The sequence below is a fragment of the Enoplosus armatus genome, chromosome 12, assembly GCF_043641665.1.
Source record: "Enoplosus armatus isolate fEnoArm2 chromosome 12, fEnoArm2.hap1, whole genome shotgun sequence".
In the NCBI taxonomy this organism is placed as follows: domain Eukaryota; kingdom Metazoa; phylum Chordata; class Actinopteri; order Centrarchiformes; family Enoplosidae; genus Enoplosus; species Enoplosus armatus.
In genome coordinates, this window is record NC_092191.1 from 13,880,333 (window position 1) to 13,906,017 (window position 25,685).

Consider the following 25,685-nt stretch of genomic DNA (forward strand, 5'->3'; position numbering starts at 1 on the left):
CAAACTCAGACATAAACACTGACCCACAATGTTGGGTTTCAGTAGAGACATTAGTGGGCTTGCAATATGATGCTGGAGCACTCTGCCAACAACAGCTTCAGAAAATGTTATGCTGACTCATTTAGCATATTTGCTCCTTTATGAATATACTGTATGGAAAGATTTTCACTTAGAAAAGCAGCACATGACCAGAATACTTCTTGCTTTAAATCTTTGTAAGTTGCCTCAAACAGTCACACATTTTGTCACATCAAACACCAGCTACGTATCTTCTTAAATAGTGTTAGTTAAATGGTGATATTGGCTCACAAGTAACCAGTAATATTAGGTTATAAAAACTATAAAGATTAGGCCTTAAATCCCATTAATGTTGAGCCAAGCAAGACAAAGTATTAATACGCCCAGTGCCTCTACATACCTTTCCACCTCAGGCCTCAGGCTCTTCTCTCTTTCCAGCATAGCAACAATTAATTTACCCCATTCCTTCTCCACATCGTTAGGGTGGTGACCTGGGGGTAACTGAATACGTCCAAACTCGATCCACATCTGTCAGATACACCACAAACACAGACTTGTTATTACCACAATGTGCACGCCCACAAACACTGCAATGTGTGATCAAAGTAACATGGTCTTCTGTTTTGTTTTGTATTTTTATACCTCAAGCATCTTATAGAGATTTTTGATTTTTGTCTTCTCGTTCTCTTTCAGCGGGATTTCATCTTCTTTAAACTGCAGATACTGTGTATAAAGTGCCTGTAAGAGAAAGCAGAGATTACAGTAAAAAAGTAGTTTTTCTACGCTCGTACCACAAAGCATCAGAACAGATATCAACCAGGAGAAAGATCTCTAAGCATCTGTCCGTACTCTCCCCTTGCCTATAAAACAACAGCATAAAAGTGCCTTCACTATTAAAAGCAATCGACTTCTTGCAGCAAATGGACACTGCTGCTCTCTCATATCCATCAATAGGTCTCAGTTACAGCAGATAGACGCTGCACATGGGCTATTTGAAGCAGACAGTTATCCTTCACCTTACTGCCATTATATGCAGATTCAAAGCACTCTGTAAATGAACCTAATAATCATGAGTAAAATCTTCAATACCTTGAGTTCCACAGGGTTGTTGGGGAATGATCTATCTGACATTATGGCCACATTGTGTTTGATCCACTGGCTGAGGTATTTGATCATGTTCTGGTACTCCACCCATTTGATATCAACATCCTGTTCAGAGAAAAAGGATCATCAGTAATAAAGCACTTTTCAGCACTTGGATGGGTTGGAGTTACTGGTGGGCCGATGCCATCGACTTACATTAGGACTGATTCCATCAATACCATCAGGTACTTTGGGGAAGGCGTCGTACAGTGTTGACACGTATGTGATGACAGATTTCTCATCAGGAGACTGAACGTCTACGTCTGATGAGGGAAATAAAAAACCCAAAAGGTCACAAACGCAATACCTGACAAACGAGCTGTACTCAGAGGAATTATTCCTTAAGCCAAAATCCAAGCTTCACTCCACATGATTTATAGCAAGTTTTTTTTCTGAGTCAAACCAAACATGGATCTTACCCTCGGGGTCCAGCAGTCTGGCCACCCCCAGCTGTTCAGCTACACAAAACGCATGCTCTAAATTTGATCGGTTGGTCTGTGCCGACACACGGCTCATGTCAACCATGTCTGGTCTGCAATAGAGAGAAAGAGAGACCAGTAAGGCAAGATAAAACAAGGCATACCAACAAAAAGATAGAAGACAGAAGACCACTAAACCCAATATATGCATTATATAGCATGTAACCCCTGCAGTTCCTTCGGTGTTACGGTACCTGTATTTATGAATGATGGCGTTAAATAGCCGCCCATCCCTCCAGGAGGTTGTGAAGTTATCACATCGTACGCCTACATAGCCCTCTGTTATCTGCTTGGACCAGAGCAGAAGCCTCTCCTTGGCAGTCATGTCCTCTGACTCCCCTGTCACGTGGATCTCCGAGATCTGTCACAAAGAAATACAAGATATAAAATAAAAAATGTACCAACAGTAAATGTGCAGTTGTTGGGGGCTTGTTTCAGAGACAGAAAATCTAACCCCCAAACTTGTGATTAATACCTTGAGATAAGACTCAACCATTACTGAGTGGCAATCATAACACGTTGAAATGTAAAGAAATCAAATGTCACACCACAAACTATAGCCCGAAAATACTGCTGCCTTAAAGCAACACCTTATGTATCTCAACAAAGACATTTTAAGCTTTACAACGATAGTATTTACTCTACAGAGAAAAAAAAAGAGGAAAAAAGATATATTTCATTTGATATTTGACAAGACTCAAGTGTAAATTAAGTGTAAATGTGGTGAAAGTTTTCTTATCTGGTTCATTAACAGTTCTGTTCTGCACTTGAAACGTGGAAAATGCAAGTCAAGCAAGTCAGAAGTGTGAGATAGAGTGGTCTAATAAATTACCCAATAGTTTTACAACATGTTGTACTGAGTATCAACATGACATCAAACAAACATTGTTGTTGGCACGCTGGGTTTAAAGCACATTCATGACACCTGAGCAAGAGTTTCTATCTACAGTTCACACCACATTCAGTAATAGTGATTCAAGTCTTTGTAGACTTTGTTTTACTGTAACATGAAAGCTATTGTGTTGGAAGGCACATGGAATACATTTCTACATACGTTTCTATTTTCCATAACACAGAACATTTTACTTCACAAAAAGTTTGAGGGAAAACCGAGAAACACAGAGAGTAGATTTCACAAGATTAACTTCAATCCATCAATCAGTCAATCAATTAATCAATCAATCAATCAATCAATCTATCAATCTATCTATCTATTGTCCCCCTAGAAGAATTTGGAGCCTGGTGACATCAGTCATAAAAAACAGTGAGAAACAGAAACAGTAACCACAGTCAGGAATACAACACACAATGTGTCGTGTCATGTCGGGGATCCACACACTTTAAAAGAGTTCATTTTTCTAAGAAAATAAAGACTCTGTTGTGCTTTGTTGTGAACAAAATTGACATTAGATACAAAACACAGTTTGCTGTCAATAACCGAGATATTTGTAATTATCTACCAGGGTGATTTCATAGCACTGTATAACAGCTGAGAGAGATTTCATGAAATCAACAGTCGTGTTTTGTTAGATGTCAAAAACACAGGACAAGATGTCAATATCCTTTGTGCAATATAAAGATGAAGGAACGGCTGTTGGCCCTGTGATACAAAGTCTTTAACTACAGCACCTGTGCTCCTGTACAAGACTGACAGTCACTGTATCATTAGCAGCCTTTATAAAATGTAGATTTTCATATAGACTCTTGCAGCCATTAGTGTAAAAAATATAAAGAAGAGGGGACAAACAGCAACCCTGCAGGGAACCAGTGGCCTAAATACCATTTACTTTCACATGTCAGCCGCCTAATGACCCACTGTAATCACTATAATATCAAACATAACCAACTGTTCTAGTGAGATCACTAATTAAGACATAATTTGTGTTCTGAATGTACTCAACAAGACCAAACCCCCACCAATAAAACTGAAAAACACAGGACACAGCCTGCTATCACTCCAGCATTGATAGACAGATCTTACAGTATGCTTTTAAATATAAGTTACTATTTTTTTCTGATGCTGTATGACACCAATTTGCCAATTATGATCACTTAATAAAAACAAAAATGACTTACTCTTTCATCAAAAGAGTCACTTTTCCATTGTACATGTGAATATTGGTATGATTTATTTGGTCAACTATTGATTGGGCTTTAACACAAATGTGTATGTCAACATACTGTTCCTGTCTACATACAGATGAGCAGCATAAATATTTTAACATATAATAAATGTTCTACAACATATGATTGAGTTATTGTGTGTCCCATGACTGTGAACGCAGACAGAAAGACACCACAATGATGACATAACGCTCTACAGACAATGGACCAAGCTGATGGGGTACAAAATGATGTAATGAGAAAACAAAATGAGCTCCAAAGAACTGCTTTATTTTAGCATATACTTTCACTGTAGTGCTTAACTTCCATGATTCAAACACCAGCCTTGCAAGGTTGAAGTTACATTACACCCCAATCAAACCCCTTATTAATCTACCATGAATCCCACCAGTAATGGCTATAAATAACATGTTCTAGGTTTACCTCGTGTTGGGTGGAAATACATTTGGCAGGAGCTGGAAGACGTTCTACGTAACCAGAGCAGGTGTAGGCCCTCCGTCTCCTCCTCCTGTGTGCTTGAGAGCCCCATATAATCTTGGCAAAGGTTTCCTCACTCCCAGGTCTGTCATTACCCCTCAGAGTCCGCAGCATGTGCTCCACTGCTCCAAAGCTAACCGCCCTCCTTAACTGGCGCTGAAGCAGCTTCTTCACAAGCAGACCATCCTTAGCTGAGGCACCTCTGGAAGTTGTGTTAATACAACGAAGCTTTCCTTCTACGGTGGACCTGCTTCTATCGCCGTCTTTCTGCTCTGTGGAAAACCTTCCCAACCTGTAAGCTAACCTCTTGCCAAGGGGTTGATTACAGGCATCTCTGAGGATTAAAACTGGTACCTCTCCAACATAGACGCCTCTGCTGATGCTTTCTTGCCTGGATAGAGGTTTCTCCACCTGTGATGGTTTATCCAGCTCTGCTTGGGACTCCTCTGTGTTCCCATCTTGAGGCTCTGCACTACTGCAGATGGCCTCGCTTGGAATAGCCTCACTTCCACGAGTCCTGAGAGATTCAACAGGCCAAAAGTCCTGTGATTTTCTCTTCTTTCTCTGAAAATAGCGGCGACCCTTGAGCTCCTTAGATTCAGGGTTCAGTGGAGCTTTCTTGGGGTCAACATAGCATTCCTCTTTAGGGCCTCGAACGCAGCCACAGATGTTTCCCATGGCCGACAGTCATACAGTCTCTTACCCATTGACAGTGGTGAACTAGTATCCAGTGAGCTCCGTTTGATCTGAAGAGCCACTATCCCATTGACAGAAATCCATTTTCACACTGAGCAACCAACACACAATAAGCACTGACAGACAACCCGGCAGCCAGGCATAAAGCTTGCTCAACTCAGAGCACAGTTGACTTTTAGCTTTCATTGACCCTCAGAGACTCTCAGCTGAGAAGTGGTCAGCCTCTCTCTCTCTCTCTCTCTCTCTCTCTCTCTCTCTACATTTCTCTCTTGCTGGCGTGCTCTCTCTCGGGTCTCTCCTCTGACACTGGAATCCTTCCTGACCTTTGAAACATTTCTCCGGCTTTGCTAATCCAGCACAAACACCATAAATGCACACACAGACGTGGCCCACGTGCTTGCACCTCTCAGCTGGGAAAGAGCGAAAAAGACTTGTGGACGGACCTGTTCCGGGGCCGGCTAGCCTGCTACGTCAACACGGTAAACATGTGCACGTCAGAGACGCCTCTTAGGTTTCCTAATATTTGTGTCTGTAATGAGGGGTGAAGGGAGGACAAGGCTTATACTGCAAGTGGATGCCCGCTGATGGCCACCTATTATTCTGTGAGAAACTTTGGCTCAGCAAGTTTGGCTCCGAGTCCCTGCCAGTCAGAAAGGCTTTGAAAAACAGAACAGCGTAGGTCAACGAGAGCAGCAGAAGCAGAGGCAAATCCGAGCTGGACAACAAAGTGCTTTCACTTTGTCTATTAATCAAGCTACATACAATGGCAGAGCCAGAGGTGGGGCTTAAGTCCAATGGTTTAAACAAACACTATTATCTGAACAGATCACCACCACCGCAGTTCACAAGGGGGCAAATGCTCTGACCAGGAAGTGATTCACCATATAAAAACATTACAACAACTATAAGAAAACATTGGCAGAAAAAGTGTAGCACGAGCCCACTGTAGAGGAATCTATCAACACTTTTACTACATGTCAAAAAGAGAAATAAGTAGTGCGTGAAAGAGAAAATATGAAGCCACCACACAGCTCAACTAAAAATAACAGTGTGCCACTGTGAGCTTGCAATATTTGAACGCCAGTGAAGTTTCCCTGAAGGTCAAAGTCACCTGACAGCCAACACAGTTCAAACTACAGTGTACTGAGTAGTCCGACTGCTACTTATGGCCAGCTTATGGTCAAACTATCAAATACTGGTATTACTGCAGTATTAGATGTTTGTACATGTTATATTTCAGTAAAATGATGTTATGGTTTATAGAATTTAATATTACCTATGTAGCTTTACTTGGTACAGGTTTTTTTTTAAGGGTTTTAATAACAGTGAGTGAATGAATGAAATAAATGCATCATGAATATGTGTTTGTGTGGCAGAGCAACAGACACACAGAGACAGTACAATCAGGGCAAAACAAACAGACAAGACTTACAAGTATAGAGCCACCTGACAACAGTGCATTGTCATGGGGGTACGTTGTCACCAGCTCTACTAAAATAAACATTACACACCACCATGTCCCAGGTGAAAATACAAGTGTGGTCACCATTGTGAAGAATACAATAATGGCAGGTTTGTGTAATGAAATCAACTTCTTATCTGTACAGACATGATCAAACAATGGAGAGTGTCTGATACACCTTAACAAAACGTCAGTGAAAGTGTGAGGTAGAGAAATGAGGTCAAACGTAACAAGACACACACCCTCAGTACTCTCAGTTTATACAAGTTTATATTAAAAGAATCAGCCTGCAGCAAGAAAAGTACGTACAGTATATCCCCAAAACAACCCCTGTCCTTTAGACAGGAACTGATGCTGGATCAGGACTTTAGTCAAAGCCAGTCACATTAAGGCATGTAATATAAAAACAGTGTTTGGTTCATACATGCTGCCAGTCGTGCTTATATAAGCCACAGGTGTATACTGTGACTAAAGCACAACATTTTCTCCTGACATGCCCTGCTATCCTTCTAAATCAAGAAAAAACAGGCCCATCGCTGCTGGATCAACTGCTCAAGGGCTTGCGTGAGACTGACAGCAGCAGGTGTTGGCATCATCGCAGACGCTACCTGTCAGCGTGTTTGAGTCCAGGTAAAATCATATTAGCAACTTTTTGCCCCTATTATTCCATTGAGGGCATTAGTCACACAGATGCATTCTTGTTCTAAAATAATATAATAACTGACAACCATCTCAATCAAAGCTGCAAGTCTGAAAGACTTTTAAATATCCCTGTCCCTAACCAAATACTTTGGTGGACACCTGGATTCTCCTGGCATGCACACACAGACCTGACATGATTTGTGTCAATCCAGCGATAATGTGATAAGTATTTCCAGAGAGAACATTTTTGAGAACATTCAGAGAGAAATATAAAACTCAGCCTAGAGCACACAAAGTCTTGCAAACCATTACAGCTCTCCACACTGCAAAGCCATTTGTACACTAATGTTTGGTTGTACTGACTTGTGCACAAATTAAAAATGTATAAAGTAATGCTTCTGTAAAAAAAAACTGTAGAAAAAGTAGAATCTGGTTTAAATATTATGAGTTGCACAGACAAAACAAAGCTCTTTCCCCCAGTATTCAAACATACACTCGTTATAACTGCGTGCGAGGACATCCATGTCTCAATATATCCTGTGATAATACTAAGACATTTCGGCTACTAAAAGATACCTGATGATAACTTGTAAAGTTATGACTCCAGCTCAATCAAACACAAAAACACTAAACACTAAAGTAAACCAGGTAAACACTAGCATCATATATTACACATATATCACATTATAATCTGACAACAATCATAACATTCAGCATTATGTTTGTTGCACAGCTTTGACACCTTGTGGTCAAAAGTAGAAACATCCACTGAGTGGGTGGGTGTGGGTGTGAACTCATTTTAAAAGCATTAATCTGGAGGGCATTTGACACGGTATTACGTAACTCAATCTCAAAACATGCCAGAATTCCTGTGGCACTGAAATATCTTTAAACTCTACAAAGACAAAGGAAACCACGTCTAAAATCCTCTGCATTAAAATATCTAATATATGCAACAGATCAACATCGAGCAGAATGTAAAGATACATAAAAGTTAAAAATGAACAGCCCTTATCAGTGTGAACTCATCAGTTACATGTAACAAAATGAAAGTAAGTAATATCTGGATCACAAATAAGCTTAATTACTGGTTATTTAAAGCATAAAAATGACCAAACCATAAGATGAAAACACTGACCTGAAAGTGCAGAATTATGGTCCAGATCAATCCCAGGGTCAGTTTTGGGTTACCGTCTGTGATGTCGTCATTTCTGATATTTACAAGTTTGACCTGATGACAGGAAACACATGAGCAATATATTGCATATTTAAGTGTTCAAACCCTGCTCTTGATTTTCGAAATGATGGCATTCACCTTTATATTTATTTGGCAGATTAATCAAGTAAAAACCATGAGTGTAACTGTGTTCAGTCTATTTTAACTCACATGCCTGTCATTTAACAAACACCACAAGGTGGCACAATAGTCATGATATCATGTCGGGGAGCACTGTTACCATAATCACCGTGGGTCTGAGGTGACAGAGAGAATGAATGCTTGCTACTAATTAAATGCGATAAACCTGCTAGGACTGTTTTATCTAGCATACATCAGCGTGAACTCACAAAAAACATGAATCAGAGAGCAGAATCTAAACACATGCTCGTTTTTAATGTAGCTATAATCCAGGAGCAGTTCATTTACTCCTCCAGTGCCAGCCTGATCATCTGTAATAACTGTAATCAATAAGCTGCAGGGGGAGATTAAAGGAAGTTCAAACAGTTTAATGCATAATGACTACAGAGGATGCATGGATTTGTCTGGTATGTGCTGTGGCTAAAACAACAGAACAACTCATCTGTGACCATCTATGAATCCTTTGTCTCAGGTCTTACGTCACATCTGGCTATGGTTCAGCCAGGCTGTGTTCTTCATCACATCCTGGCTGTGGTGGGGGAGGGGAGGGCAATCGAAGCTCTTTGAAACCCCACTGATGGGATTTATAGTCAGCGCTCCTTAAATGCTGCTATTACTATTTGAGGCAGCTGAAATGTAATTTTCCGGAAGAAAGATGGAAAATGCCGGGAGTCCAGCAGTGTGTGTGATGTTGGAGAATGGGCAGCATCTACGTAATCACCGCTGAGTGGGGCAGTCCCAGTTCAATTACATGTGCACCTTTGCTTACATTTGTCTGCCTTAGTGGTTACGAGTGAACACAATATGATGCAACTCCCACAACACAATGTAGCTGCACTGACTGAATGTATTCCAGCCCTTAATCAAAAGTGTGACAGAACAAGAGCTTGAGATTGTACTTGGATTGATCCCTACCTGCCGCCTCTTTAAATAATCCAGTGCTATTTGTACATTCTGGAGTCTGTGGAAGCGCATCCTCCCTCTCTCTCGAGGCTGTGGACATAAAGAGGGAAGAGGGGCCGTGGTGTGGTGATCAGGTTATTCTCAACATCAGAGGACACATTCAAAAAAATGATTAGTAGCATGGAGGACACAGGACATGCTTCCAGGTTCTTACCCGCTGATCTGGTGGGGTAAAGACATAAAAGAACACACAAAAAACTCTACCCATGACAAGATTAGCCATTTCTGCAGGCCCACTCAAAATTAGTGCATGTACAGAACATTTTCCACCATTTGCATCTCTAGAAATTTGACTAGTAATAACAAACCAAGTAACCCTGCTAGTTAACACACTCTAACAACTAAACAAATGAATACATTTGGTTCACTGTGCTATAGCCACGAAATGATAATTTTAAAAATAATAGCTGAATGCCGCGTTGTTCGAGCAACTATCCAATCTCTTGTGGAAGATGCACGTGGACAGTCAGGGGCCACAGCATGAGGTAATGAAATGGAAAATGCGTTGAAGCCAGGATGCAGCAGCAGCAGCAAAAGACTTGTGCTGCATTCAGCCACATTTCTTAGTTGGTAATAGCTGAGAGAAGAATCCCACTCATCTCAATAGCAAAGCAATGACATTTAATAAACCCAACTCCCACAGCTTTCATTCAGTGATTCCCCTTCACGTATGAAGCCCTCTCTTGAGGCTTCAAAATACCGGCATACCCAAAAGCAGCAGATGAAAAATGTCCTGATGCTCACGTGGGTCGGGAGCGCTTTGATTGTATGGCTCAATGATGGGCAAAGCAAGTGATACGGATATAAAGCCCCAAGCTTTATGGCCAATTTCATTTGTAATTGATTGCATCTTTTTAATGCCTTTGCAAGGTCAGTGTGCCAAATATATTGTTTTGTGTCCTTTTTGTCTTTTTGATTTGAGCATGAGCATGCTTGGGTCTTTAGATTATGTACACATGTCTCTGCATCATCAGTATCATCTGGTCACGTAAACAAAGATTCATATATTACTTCCTGATCACAAGAAGTGGCATTATGAAACATAATGTAGCATAGAAATCACAAATTTACCAAAATTGGGAAAAAGGAAACAATACTATAGTGTATATATATATATAACTACAATATCTGCTAAAGTAATTATGTAAGACTATAGAGAGACAAATCATACAGTGGGATTGTTTCTACACTCCTGTTAACTGGCCACAACACGCTCTGAATTAATTTGTTAACAGGGGGTGGGGTGGGGGGGCAAGCCACACGTACCCCCTTATCATCATCCACCGTGTCTCCATGCTGCTCAACTGCGCATGCTTCTGTCCCACTCACCAACCGCAATGTCTTCAGAAAATCACGCTCCCTTGGCTTATCACCGAAAAGGCAACACATGGGGAAGAAAGGAAGACATGGACACACATGGCGGCCAAATCAAAGGAAGTTAGACAATGGACAGAAACCAATTAAAGAGTGGAGAACAGAGGAGGAGGAGGAGGAAAGTAGAAGGGAAACAGGATGGAAACAGAAAATAGATAGCTACTTAGAGGATGAAAGTTAGTCACACTGAAGAGGGAGCAGCTGCCGGGGCTTCTTGCACAGGAATACATGCAGTTTTAATACAGTAAGGGGCATTACAGCATGATAACATTATGGAACTGCACAAAGACTATATCAACATATTTCAGTATAAGATGAAAGAATGACATGTTAACAGAGAAATAAACCTGCTGGATAACGTGCAGCCCTTTAGTAGCCACTGTCTTAGGCCAAAGAACTACAGCGACATACACTGTGCAGCTCTGTGCTCTACATGTGAGGGATTACACACATATACATACTGAACTATACAGGATTTGGCTATAACAAGGCCACAACCCTAAGACTGAAAATCATTGCAGTATTTTTGGTTATTAATGTGTGATTTGGACATCATTTACTAACAATATTACAGAGTAACTCCATTAAACCTGGCAATTTAGCATTACAGGTTCACAAAAATGTGGTCCCTCAAGAACCTATTATTACTATATTTCATTATTATATAAAAATCTGCAAATACATTTAGACCATTCTATAAGATGTAACACCATTTCCACAATCCTTCTTTGAACTTTTTGGTTGAATAACAGGTAACCTATTGGGTACCTGGATTAACACAGTACATGTACACTTTTATATTTGTGATTTTGGCACCTGTTAATTTCAGTTATCATATTATCATGGCTGACTGTGGAGGCTAAATTAAAATCTAGTCTTCTGTTACTCATGCAAAATGTCATCTGGAATAATAGACCATGCTTCTTTCATCAATGTATACTGGTTTTTGTCAGGGGTATAATACACCTCAAATGAGCACTGGTCATCGGGGTGGTGCCATGTCCACAAACAAATTTCATGATGAGAACTTCTTCTGCCTGGAATACGCTTCCCATCAACATCAGACAGACCAGAAGTAGATTTTCTTTCAGAAAGTCACTAAAACAAAAATTGATGAATCTCACATAGATGTTTCTGTAGTGATTGCTGTTTTGTTGCTATTTATTTGTGACAATTGTGTTTTTGTTTTCATTGTTAGCCTCTATTGTCTATCTTTTCATATGTAGAGTGACTTCATTTATTTTCTGATCTTTATGTTTGGCTTGTTTCTTGTTTTATTCATACTGTGTGATTTGAAATTGTTGTTTGTTTTTATTGTCATTGCTTTTGTGATGACCCCAGGAAGACTGATAACCACTTTGTGGAAGCTAATGGGGATCCAAATGAAGATTCAGGATTAAAGGTAGCCTTTGGCAGTTAGTGCGTTAAAAAAAGGCTAATTAGCAAGTTAAACTTTGTTAATGACTGACTATCAGAACTTGCTGGAAACTCCAACCAGAGAAGTAGTTTTCCCACTTGCTAGCTTTTCCTTGATATGCTAACATTTTGTTTGCTAAAACACAACAACCTTTCGTTGAGCACTCCTACAGGCACAAAGCGCCACCCTACTGTATCCAAAAACAACATGTGTATATGTAAAGCAAGGCATACTGTACCACCAATTTCATATAACTACATCTACATCTACATCTAGTAGCACAGCACAACTAAGCACAATGATGAGGACATCAGTCAGTTTCACAGATATGCCAGAATAGATAAGGAAAATATAACAAAAAAAGAAAAAAGCTTTTTGAGGTGTTGCATGCAATTCACAAAACAATGTGACATTTTGAGTGGGTTTTGGTAGATTTAAAATCACAGATGATCTGATTGCAGACCATCAAATCCCAGGATTCCCTCCTGCCATCAGTTACGTAAGTGAGAAGGAGGAAGGGAACGTGAATCAGCCATGCAAAGGTGTGACAGATTGCTCTACAGGAAGAGAAATAGATCTCTCACTTTCCTTATTGGTGTCTTGTGACAATCTGAATGTTTTGTGATTGAGTTTCTCTTGATCTCTTTAAGAAACACTGACCATGAAAAATAAGATAACAGAAAAGTGTTTACTCACCAGTGTGTCTCCAGACAAAACCTCCAGCAGTGAGATCAGGTTATGTCCATCTCGTAAGTCTTCATACAGGTCATTTATATGCTTCCGTACCTACAGACATGAGGGCGAAATCATGAATGTGAGCTAACTGCAAATATCATATTATTATTACACAACTGTGTATTGATGACTGTTCCTTATGACAAATATAGTTATACAACTGTATTTTTAATTAGAATTGGTGTTGTTTTGAAATCGCTGACTGCAGTTTTTGAAGCATAATAATCTCAATTTCTAAAAAACAACATAATCTTTCCAGATTATACCAGGAACCATGAAAGTCTCCCACACTCTTACATAACTACAACTCAACCACTGCCTTTGAAGTTTCTTCAACCAACTTGGTGTTCAGTTTCAGTTTAAGCCCAATTTAAGAAAAACCTGTTTTAGTTCACACAACCTTGTTTTTCTTCCCTCACAGTTCCCTCTAAACTGAAATGAATGTAGCATAAAACACTTGAATAATAGCTTGAGCAGGACATCATTGTGACACCTTATCTAAGCACTTGAGCGGAGCACTTTATAACTCCGAGGCTTCCTCCTTCCAGCAGGCCCATCTCTCCTTCCTGTTCTAAATACCACGCCTCTGAAATCACCCTGCTGCCCGCTGACCTGCTTTCACACAGGGCTTTCAGCACTGTAATCCCAGATAGCAGCCACAGCTGTGGAGCCAAAATAGACCTGCACCCTTATGTTATTGGGTAAACCAAGCAGATCCCCAACTATTACTCAGCACCTCTGATTTCTCATGGACCACGTGTGAGGCCTGCTGAAGCAGACCTTACGATAAGCTAAAGAGCCTGAAATCTGGCTGTCAAACATGAAATAAAAGTTGAAATGTTCCACTTAAAACACTAAACACTAACAGAGCATTTTGTTTTTATTTACATGTCCCTGTTACTCTCTTACTGAATGTGTCATGTTTTATTGCAGTAGTATAGACATAACATATTGTTTCCTCTGCCAAGTGTGTGACAAAGTTTACATAATGTGTCTCTCATGAAACACTGTGAGCTGGAGCCAGCACTTCCTGAAGGCACAACTGGGACCAGCAGCTCCACGGGGCCTCATGTATGCAGGAAATAAGAAATACATTCCTACTTGAACAAAATCACACGCAAATTACAACACCAGTCAACAGCACTGATCTGCGGGTTTGAATTGACCCTTCAGGACAGGTTCATGGCCCACACCACGGATTGAAGATGATGATCAAAGAACACAAAAACACCCTCAGGAGCAAAACAATAAATACAACATGGTGAGGGGAAAAAAAGAGGGCCCCACCACTCGGGTCATAATATAAATCTGTTAACACACTGGCACTTTATTGGCATTTCTAAGGAAGAAGGGTAAGGGTCTAGCTGCCATATAGCTGTATTACCAGCATTGTTACCAGTTTATGGACCAGACCAGAGGTTTTGTTTTCGATCAAATAATAAGAGATTAAGAGTCCACAGCACCACCAGCAGCTCTGTGAGGCTGCAAAAATTGCATATGCTTCATACCACAGCTGCCCGTGTTCCAAAGCATACAATCAGCTTTTGGATTGATTTCCTTCCTTCTATTTATTTTAAAATAGTATGAAAGTTTTTACAGTAAATGGGTCTGCATGTTTAACAACTGACTTTCTGAAAACTCTCCTGGCTGAGACAGCTTGTGAAAAAACAACTGAACTTCTATCACTGCTTTTGTTGCTCATTTGGACACTGATTTTATTTATATTTGAGAAGTGTTAGGTCTGAAAATGTTTCTGTTACTTCTGCCATATTTACTGCTGCTAATTTCTTATCTGGCAAGTCACTGGCTCCCTGGGAGATATCCAGTTTACGGGATTCGTGGCATCAACTAATACGTCTATATCAGTACCAATGAGCAGCTCATGGCAAAAACCTTACTTTTCTTTTCATGCACTTTAATAATAGTGAAGAGAATGAATGAACAAATTCCCCTTAATTTATATATCACAGAACTACATGTTTATGCCTTACATAACAGTAATGAGTGTGATTTTTAGTGGTAACTGTAATTAATATACCACTGATACATGAACCTTGTGAAGTATAACATTAAACAAGATTCCCAGGTAGTGATTCACTTTTACAAAGGTGTATTAAATGAGACATGCCAGCGCTTGTCTGTCTGCTTAAGTGTTTCATTAAATTCCACAGACAGATGAAACGCCACAGTAAGCTTAAATTCCTGACAAGCTGTTGCTGCAGAGGTGCAACAGCCATGCTGAATGACTTCTGACAAGCTTTAATAATATCTGCAGAGGAATGTTAGCATGTTAGGACCTAACAAGCAGAGTGGTAATTGTTATCATTGCCAATACTTCTCTAATGGGTTGTTTATGTTAGAGGAAAATGGTTTGCTGATTGCTGTGGATTTTTTTGGGGGGAATTTTAATTATTATTTAGGTTTCACTTCTGTATTAATCAATAGAAGTTATATATGAACACATGTGAAAGAGATGAAGATTTTCACGTACAGAAATTCTAAATTTGACATGACGACAGAAAAGGAAAACAAATAGCAAGCAACTTTCACACATTAGTTCTTACCTTCATGAGATGCTGATTTATCCATTTTGTAAATGTCTTCTTCTGCACTCTGTCTCTTTCATCTGAGGAAGGAAAAAGAAAACACATCCTGTGATTTTTTTTCACATTAGAAAGCAATCACCATAGAGGTGTTTAGGCAACACAAATCTCTTTTAAAGAAAGCTGTCATTAGAGAAGCCTTATTCTGCTGTGTATACGCCTGTTATGTAGCCTATTAGGTTGTATTGTGTTTAGTGGTAACTCAAGTTTTGAATCATTCAGCAGTTCATTTTTGTAGCTTAAGCTTAAGAGTCTGTGTGCAATGTTATTTTGGGATTTATAGTTTTAATGAAAGTGATGTAGAAAAGAAAGGACATATGAAGACCACAAGAGGCTAAAAAGAAGGATGTCATTTCCCAGAGGCCGAAATGGCATCACTCTCTCCTGCATGCTCTTGACCACATTATGTTTTCTTGTTTCCCATCTCCATAGCAACCAGACTTCGTGCAGCCAGTGACATAAGTGAAAGCAGGACGCAAATGGAAGCAATTAGAAAGTAAAAGGAAACTGATTATGTACATTTTCTAAAAATCAATTCCTTTCTAGCAGTAGCAGCATAATAAAGACAAAAAACTACACTCATGTTGTTATGTTTTCTTGTTGTATTATGAACAACTTGCAGTTTTCATTGTATTTCCCTTAAGATTGTCCTCTATCCAGCATCAGAGCAGAGCAGGACTCATGCCAGTCACCACAGCTGTGACTCATTTCACTGCTTCCACGTCTCCCAGTCTGCCAGACACAACTCCTCTAAATTATCCTCCGTCAAAAAAACTTGCATGTACAATCGATAACATTAACAACAATCGGCCGGCCAGGTCACATTTACTCCACTGCTCCATTTTTCCACAACAACACCGTGGAAGATTAGTATTTCCCTGAACTTTGACCACAGGACTAACAACACAGATAACCTGCTCCCTTTAATAATGCTCAGTGCGGATTACAAAATAAGTTTTGCTCGAGGACCTCTTACCTACCATTAGTAATGAGCAAGTACAGACATGACTAATCTTTCAAGGAAATGACAAGAAGCAGTAAGATTGATACTGACCCATGCAGCACATTAGAGCTACCAGATGAGCTCTATGCTCCCTCTCGGTCTTAAGCAGGTACTTCATCCTCTGTACTAGCTCCTGAGGGCTGTCGAGAGTGTCGTGGTTCAGGTAGGCAGAAGCCATGTGGATAAGCGACTGAGGCAGCATTAACAGTCTCCCGTTTCTTGCCTGCCTGCCTACCAGCCTCTAGGGCAGCCGTGACTCCCTTTCTCATCAAGCATCCAGAACGAGTCCTGTCAGGTTTTCCATGACTACTCACTATTTTGAGTTTCCACGCGGTTTAGTGTTTATCTTGCAGCAGCACTCAAAACCACAGCAGAAATCAGTGCTTCTTATTTAAAAAAAAAACAACACAAGAAAAGCTCCTAGTCAACTTGTTTCCAGATGGTTCTAACTTACCACAACAGGAAACAGCCAGGTTATTTAAGCTGTAATTTAAGAGCAATACATCATCATTTCTGATGACAGCATGCTACTTTATTATTGTAAATATCTTCAATATATCTTGAGCAATAGAAACATGTTTAACTATAGACTTTGATTTTAAAGGGTGCAACAGTTTTCAAATAGTCATCTCTCTGTTGTGCAACTGCCAAGACTCACCACAATGTTTACACAAGCAGATGCAACTGAGAACACATCCAGGCAAATAACAATCAACACCCTTCATGATACGACATGAAATAAATTTGTTGCTGTTGTTTTTGTTATACTGAGCATACCAGTTACATAACACAGTTATAGAAAATGAAAGTGTTCCTGTCCTCAGATATGGGCGTTCAGTGAAGCAAAAATCAATGTAAAGTTTTAGGCTATAGTTATATCCTCTTGCAAGCCTTAGTTTCTCACAAAGTGTGCCACTCTGTCATAATAGAGGACACACTATGCTCAGTGGACATAACATGCCTGTAAGCTGAACAGATAACATTATCTCAGCTCCTAATGACATTATGTTCCATATATTTGAAGTTTGTGGCATAAAAAAGCTGACATTGGTCTTTTAACATACTGTAGGCTTTTGAGTTATTGTAAAGTCCGAAACATGCATTTCCAGGATAACGGTACCTTAAGAGCCCTGCGACTGTACTCTCTGCAGATTCTTACATTTAGTTCATCTAAAAATAGTGCATGTGAAAAAGCTGCTGAGAATTGGAAAGTGGGTTGGTCTGACAATGACTTTGTATGATTGCCTACACATCTAGATCAAGGCCTGACATGAAACCAAACATCAAATAAAGACAGCAACACATCAGTCTGACTGAAACAACATTTATCGATAACAGAATCCTAAATAATAAGAAAAGTTGTCTGTCTTCATATTGACAGTGTGATGCAGCAGTGCTGCTGTGTCACTGCTGATGTATCTGTCCCTGTGAAATAAAGCAGTGCAGTCTGCAGTAGGACACCAATTTGGTACGTAGCGCCCATATCTAAGCTCTTTGCTGCATAATATATAAACCCCTCCTGAGGACTCATTAATATAGATTGGCTGAGCAAGTATTCCAGGAAACTCTCAAGCTCAGAGCAAAGGACAGGAGCTGAACCAGCTCTCAGACATGGCCAGCAAAAGGCTACTGTACGGCACATATTGCACAGATTACTGATAACAGGCCCCACTAATAGACTCCTTAATAGAATAAACCAGTTTTCATCATCTCTGCCTTTCATGTTAAATTGCTTTAATACGAGCAGTATAAACAGAAGCAGAACTAAGGAGCAGGTTTGAATATGCTTTGAAATAAGATATTTCTGTACCTGCGCTTCCCAAAAAATGAAGGCGTGTTTAATAGTATGGTGCCCTCTTGAGGATCTTATCAGAACAAAAAGGAAGCATGAGCTCTGGTTTGATATCAGTCCAAAAGACACTGAATTCTACCACCTTTAAAACAGTAGTTGTATATAATTTGGCCATAACATGAAAGCAGTAGTAAAGATAAGAAAAGGTCAGATATCAAACAGAAAACAAACCAGCTTTTTCCCTGAAACAATAACAATGACATGGCAGATCAAATATGATCACACACTCATTCTCCTGATGTTACACAACTTTTTCAGCTCACTCAATCTCAATCTGCGTATCACATCTTACTAATTCTGTGATTATACTCCTTGGACTTTCACACCTTTGTAATACTACAACTGATCATGCAGATATGTATTTTATTAATTACTGACAAGCTGCATCAGTGTCTAATAAGATTAACAAAATGCAGTTACAGCCACACCAACCCATTTAGTTTCACCAGCAAGCCAAAGAATTCTGGCAGCTAACAGCAAACTAAACATATAACTGTAACAATGAACCCCAAAACACAGAGGGCGTGTGTCTAGTTTCAGCTCTTTTAGGTTTGAGGGGAAAAGCTCATAGTAAAACTTTAGAAAAGTCTGCAAAAGCCTGGAGCAAAGACATAGTCACTGAACAACCAACTGCTGAGGTGCAAATTAAACAGTGACTGAGTAACCAACTTTTTTGGGAAAACTCAGGGAAAATGTTCCAATAATAACATTAACACATCATGTTACACTTGATGACAGTAAATGTATGTTTATTTCATCGTGAAGGTTTGCTTTTACTGTGAAAAGCCTCCAAATTGTGACAACTGACGACAATAGAGCTACATAAGGTACATTATTTTACTGAACGCTTATTCAGATTCACCATGTTGCTTTAATTATTTGGGAATAACACACAATTTTTCTTTTCTGGGCACAGCTTAGAAATGTGTTAACGTGTTAACCAACAGCTTGTGACCGTTGACTTTAATGGATTGATGTTTTGAAGGATCCCGAAAGCCTGACTAACCTCCTCTCTGTCGCATTACATTTGAACTTGTTCACATTTAAAACGTTGGGCGCAGTCAAGAAAAATTAGTCATTAAAGGCTCCGTCAGAAGCACAAATTTACACCATGATAGGAGGTTAAACTGGTAGTAATTCAGTAGTATTTATTATTTACTGTACAGTCTTCTGTAATTATTTGCAGAGTATATGAGCATACTCAAGCGCATTGTTTCTTTTAGCAATGAACAACACTGAAAATCATTACACACAGTAGCCAAGTCTTGTATAAAAGTCGACGATGTGCACACTGTTTTGAGGCCTGTGTGTACCCTGTCTACAGTCTGAGCCCAGTGCTAGCCATGAGTCCACCACAGCATTCAAACAGACAGCCATAGAGCTCCTGAGACACTTATTTGTAGACCTCAGCAAAGCACATGTGCATGGCTATAAATAGCTACAACCCTAAACCATGCTGCCCCTGCAACTGCCGGCCACATAATCTGCCACTGAGGTGACGTCCTTCATTTCCTTACATACAACAAAGATGACTGAAGTAAATGCTGGCATTATAGTTTAATTTGTTGTAGAGTTGACTTCCATGTATTTGTGGATAGGGCTTGAAGTCTGTTTCCTTGTCTCAGTTTTTGGTTTGTGAATGTGTTTTACCTGACAAAAGGAACGTGTATTAGAAGTTAGGATATGTTTGGCCAGTATTGAATTACATACTCAAAAACTACAGACTCAGGACACTGGTTGTGCATCTCCATGAGTGATAGTTACTAAACTGCTTCCAACAACACACAACCAGACGTTTGGAAACGCAACCAGCAGCAGAAATGTCTACAGCACCTCACATTGATCTTTCATGACTAGATTGTCTCAAATCTCTTTCAACATAAGAACAGATAAATTGTTATTTTAATGTCTGGCACAGAGGGCCGGTGACACCCTTTGGCATCTTGTTACGTCAGGGTGCCTAAAATATCCTCACATTCTGAGCAGAGTCAAAAAGTCCTCGCAATCAAAATCCAGCCTGTGTAATCCTCTTGACCTTGTATATGGGAGGGAAATCAAAACAGACATAAAGACTAAACTGAAAAGCCCTCAACCTTCCAGCCTATGACAAGGACTCGCTAAACATTCTTGCTTAACAGCTCTCATTTCACATCTCTTGTGTCACAACCAGCTCAGTAAGCAAAGGCATGTGTACCTTAGCTTTGTTTAGAATACAAGGCTACGTGTTGCATAGCAGTGGCAGAGATTTTGAAATCACTGTGTACTTGTTCTCAGTTAACATCTCATCACTTTGATAGAATAACAATGTTCTGAAATTGCACCCTTAAAAAACAACAATGCCAGGACATGAATCATGGAAACCATCATAGTAGTGAGTCTCCTGCACAGCAGTGTAATATCTGATTCTGACGGGCAACATAAAACAGACAATATAAAAAGTACCCAAAATGAAAAAGGTTTGCCACACCCCAAAGCTTACTCAAGACTCATGTAATACTTCATCAGTTCTTGCGAAAGTGCTAAAATAAATGTATATTGTTTTTGACTCGGTCTAATCTTTTATGTGTCACAAGCCTTTTTCATTTAGAACACAAATTATGTTTTGTAACAAGACTAAAGTCTACAGCCATGCTAGCTGCTCTGTGAGGCTGTAGGCACAGTGGTGCTTTCAGCTAAATGCTAACGTCAGCATGCTAACATGCTCACAGTGACAATGCTAAGATGCAGATGTTTAGCAGGTATAACCTTTACCATTTGTACCATCTTTGTTTGTTTAACTTGCTGGCATGCTAACGTTTGCTAATTAGCAGTAAACCCCAAGTACAGCTGAGGGTGAAGTTTTGCAAGTATTTAGTTGTAAACCAAAGTATTGCACCATGGATATCGGTACCAAATTTCAGGGCAGTCCATCCAATAGTTGTTGAAACATTTCATTCTAGACCAGTGTGGTGAACCCACGACATTGCCATCCCATAAGCAGGTAGCATGACTAAAAATGGTCTCTTGCAACTTACAGCAACCAAAAATGCTAATATTGATATTATATAATATTGTTTATCCTTGTCAGACTGGTCACATCGGTGGTTTTTAAGGGTTTAATGTACATTGCACATTATAACAGAGGCCCACAGGAGTGATGACTCAGCACAAAATAGCTACTATCTCCCACTACCTTTTAATAACTATGTTGTCAACATGGTATCTGGATAGGTAGTAAACAAAAATACATGTGCAACGACAAGGGGGGGGGGACTTGAAGATGCATTTTTGTCATTCTTGGTAAGTGAGAATACCACAGTCAGTTTTCTCAGAAGGGTAGGGCAGCATCTGAAATATGTGACTGGAACAGCTCAGTAATTGAAACAGGTTGCCAAGCCTTCAAAGCAGCCCTTCCAGTCGGTTAGTCTCCAGGCTTAAGACAAAGCAAAGAATAAACCAAGAAAACGGCTACAACGTCTGAGCATCTGTGCAGAGAGTATAATTATCTTGTCTACGGCTCCTTTCTGCCAAGTGCTCCTGAGGAAGTAAGCAGTGTATACATAGAAAAGGCACAGTATGAGCCACTGCTGCACACAGTTTTCAGCATTCTCCTCTTATCAACATTTTTTTTCTCAACGTCAAGCTAAATTAAAGCAAACTGTGGCTTATGTAAATGAAATAAATAAAATGAAAGTAATGCACAGGCCACTCTGTGACTGCAATAGTGACAGAATATATAGACAGAACATTTTGACAAATTTAGTGACTAATTTGACTATGTGTAGTGGAATCAGAGGTGTCTTCTTAATCAATAATATCACTAACATTTGTAACCTTAAGTTTCAGGTGGTAAAGATGTAATACTCAATATCCCCATTAGTGAAGTTGAAATATTATATGACCCTCGATGAAAGCAAATGGAGGATGAAGGTGAAGCTGGCAAAGTGCCCACAGGCATGACCAATCACTACAAAGGCACTCAGCAAAGTCAAGGAGAGGAAGGGATGAAGCATTAATGACAGCTAATGGGACATACATACACACAAACATGAACACACACACACACACACAGTTGCTAACACTAGGCTCCATATGTGCAGCAGTTGCAACATTTTGTGCATGTGATGAAATCTGTTTTTCCATATTCTCACTCAGATTATGGAGAATCCTTATCAAGATTTATAATTCAAGATAATCCCATGTAAATTCTTTGTGCTACATTTACACAATTGTGACACAACATTAACAGATTTCTGTTTTGAGCAAAGGTTTATGACGTTTTTTCAGTATCATTTTAGATAGAGTTACACTTCTCAGACATGTTGAATTACTTTGGTGTAGTTCTGCTCTCGAATGTATGTATATCAAATGACAACTACTACGTTGGGCTACTTTGAGAATTCATAGTTTTCAGACAAAGCTTAGGCTTGAACAGCCTAAGTCAGATATCAAAGTTGAAACAGATTTGAGGTTAGTTTTAGGTTGTTTTTGCCACTGGCAATAGCATTTTGAACAATCATCACTCTAAAAGTATGATCCTTTTCTTACAACATTACAATACAAAAATGTATTCAAATTAAAAGGAAAACTGGTGTTGGGCCACCACAACCTGCCAGAACAGGTTCAGTGCTCCCTGACATAGATTCTACAAGTTTCTGAAACTTTACTGAAGGGATAAACACAATTTGTCTGAATTATATTCCCTCATTTGGTGTTTTGATGATGATGGTGGAGAGCACTCTTCAACTGGGTTTATATCCGGTGACGGTGAAGGCCATAGTATATGATTCACACCATTTTCATAATAAAACCATGTAGTGACTCCTCTTGCTCTGTATGGACGCATGCTCTGTCTCTCCTCTCATTTATTCAGGTTTTTCCTTTAATATTGTCACCTGTCTGTATCTTCACGCTACACTGACAAAATCCCCTTCTGGTTTATGATCTGTCTTATACAACTGATATCAGACAGTTCATGAGAGTATAGCAGTGGTTTTAAAACGATAACTTTAGAGTCAACACAAAAACAGATGGAACTTCTCATTTCTTGGCCACCTATGAAACAGTGGAGAAATCTGTTTCCTGCTGCTAGTGTGGGATTGCTTCCCAGCATCTGCTGCATTCAGAAGAGATGGGTGGTGCTGCTGGAGTGAGAGAGGAAAGGCTGTAGCGCATGAGTCAGGGGTGGGACAGAGACGCACAAGATGATCTCATGTAAGAGGAGCTAAGCAAAGCCGTGGAATGAGGTTCAGTCATGCTGGTCTTCCCATCACCATGACAGCATATAAATACAACATTTAGAAATACAACAGCGGGCCAGCATCACACTCAGACACACTCGACACTATAATGCAACTGCATGGGACTGCATTCAAGTTGTATTTCATATAACTTCCTAAACAATACGAAGAACATTAATCAAATGTATTCCACATGGACGCATGCATATCTCTAAATGATAAATGTAAGAATAATGCATGATTAAAGACTGAATAAAACACAGCCATAGTTCTGTAGCTAAAGACAGATGGAGCTGTAAAAGGCTTTCTGAGAGCTCTGCTGGTTTGGATTACACTGCCCATTTTGTCTATTGATTAGATCAAGATTGATTAGGCTTGGCCACCAGAACAATATTATGTTTTAGAATAAGTAAGTATATAAGTGTACTGTGTATTTACTGTAGAAAGATTTCATTTTTTAACATTTTGTTTTCTACATACAACCTTGACAAACAAACAAATAGAATAGACAAACAGATATTGCATTGCTCATTGCAGATATAAACTGACACACTGATCTAAGAAAACATCCAGGTGAAACCTGTAAAATGAAACCACAAGCGCCCATAGGAGGTTTAATACAGTTTCCTTCTGGATGTTATTGTGAAATTACGGAGCACCAAGTTGAGCTGGATACTGATCCAAAAATCTAATGCACTTAATTGGCACTTAGCTCTTAGGATTTTGGCAGTGGTAGCTGTGAAATGACCCTTGATAATCAGATAGCCTAGTGATTACACTATTGAAATCATATTTGTTCACATTTCTGCTGAACCAAATCCACTGCATGTTGGGTTAAATAGGTTAGTTCCTATTGTCCGGCTATCAAATAAATAACATTCCTACATAAATACATCACTTTCTGATAATCTCCTGGAGTGGAAAATAAATAAATAAATAAAATCCCACTTGCTTTAAATAAGAAGTTTAATTTAAACCTGTGAAGCATGTAGCTATTGTTTGTGAACAATATAAGTTGGTGTGTGTTGGGGGGCTACAACAGCCAACTGTGCATACACAATGTTCAGTATAGAATGTCAATCTGTAGGCTGAGTTAGGTGGGTAGAGACCACTTTCAAAGTGTGGCTCCTTGATGTTTTAATCTCAATGAAAAAAACAAAAAAAGGAGTGTCGTTAACATCAACTTGACACATGAACAAGTCTCTGGAACTTGGATGCTGCTCCCATAAAAACAAAGTGTCTTTTGTACGGTAGCAGACAGTCTCCATTGAGGCAGCCTGCTGTGTGTGTGTGGGCCACTAGGCCATTTGAATGTGATGAGTGGGCTGTCGACATAGAGCAGAGGGGTTGGGCTGGGCAAGGCCCAGGAGGATGGACAAAGGCAGTGACTGTGCAAAAAACACAATGCTCGCTCACTCGTAGCGGTGTTTGATAATGCAAGATAATACAAGTATAAAAAGGTTGATTTTAATAATCACAAGTTTCCTTAATATATCTGCTGAAATCCTTCTCATAACGAGAGATTAAGTCATAATGCAGACTGCAATGACTCACAGACAGATGTCAGGCAGACACTGACAGACCACACCCTCCTATAGCCGGCATCCTAAAGACTCCTTCTGTGCTGTATGTGACTGTCAGCTAACAGTTGACTCTCCTTAAAGAAATACAATCTCAGTCAGTAGGTTGTATATTTCTATGAATCAGTTCATATTCACAGAAAGATTGAACTCTACTTAACAGCCTGACAAAAGTATAATATCTATCATATCCTTTTATCATATTACACTCAGGAAATGAGATTTATGAATGTTTTGATGACAGTGTTACTGAACAGAAACAGACTAGCTCAGGGGCTGCAGTGTACTTTCACAGATTTAGCTTTAGCTAGAACCATGTTCTTAAAACGCTTATAAGCAGTGGAGAAAAATGTATTTGGACACAATTTTCTTTAAAAAGCAGGTCCAAAATTCTGAAAATAAAACGTCTCCAGCTTGAATATAACATTTCTGGTATTATCCGCAGGACTGTCCGTACTCTCAATAAGCAAAACATGTTTATTTGGTTCAACTCTATAAATACACTGTGCTTTCAATCTAATATAACCATTTGCACCATATG

At 39.5% G+C, this 25,685-nt stretch overlaps 1 protein-coding gene across 1 annotated transcript in view; it reads right to left on the minus strand.

Moving 5' to 3' along the window:
• Positions 1-25,685, minus strand: part of dst (dystonin) — a 100,743-nt gene that overhangs the window by 64,885 nt on the left and 10,173 nt on the right. The window contains exons 5-15 of the mRNA XM_070916524.1: positions 15,452-15,513; positions 12,849-12,938; positions 10,628-10,726; positions 9,314-9,391; positions 8,180-8,272; positions 1,835-2,001; positions 1,581-1,693; positions 1,318-1,424; positions 1,108-1,227; positions 661-756; positions 419-546 (exon numbers count right to left, since the gene is read on the minus strand). Coding sequence (XP_070772625.1) covers positions 419-546; positions 661-756; positions 1,108-1,227; positions 1,318-1,424; positions 1,581-1,693; positions 1,835-2,001; positions 8,180-8,272; positions 9,314-9,391; positions 10,628-10,726; positions 12,849-12,938; positions 15,452-15,513 — 1,153 coding nt within the window. The remainder of the gene's footprint in view (positions 1-418; positions 547-660; positions 757-1,107; positions 1,228-1,317; positions 1,425-1,580; positions 1,694-1,834; positions 2,002-8,179; positions 8,273-9,313; positions 9,392-10,627; positions 10,727-12,848; positions 12,939-15,451; positions 15,514-25,685) is intronic.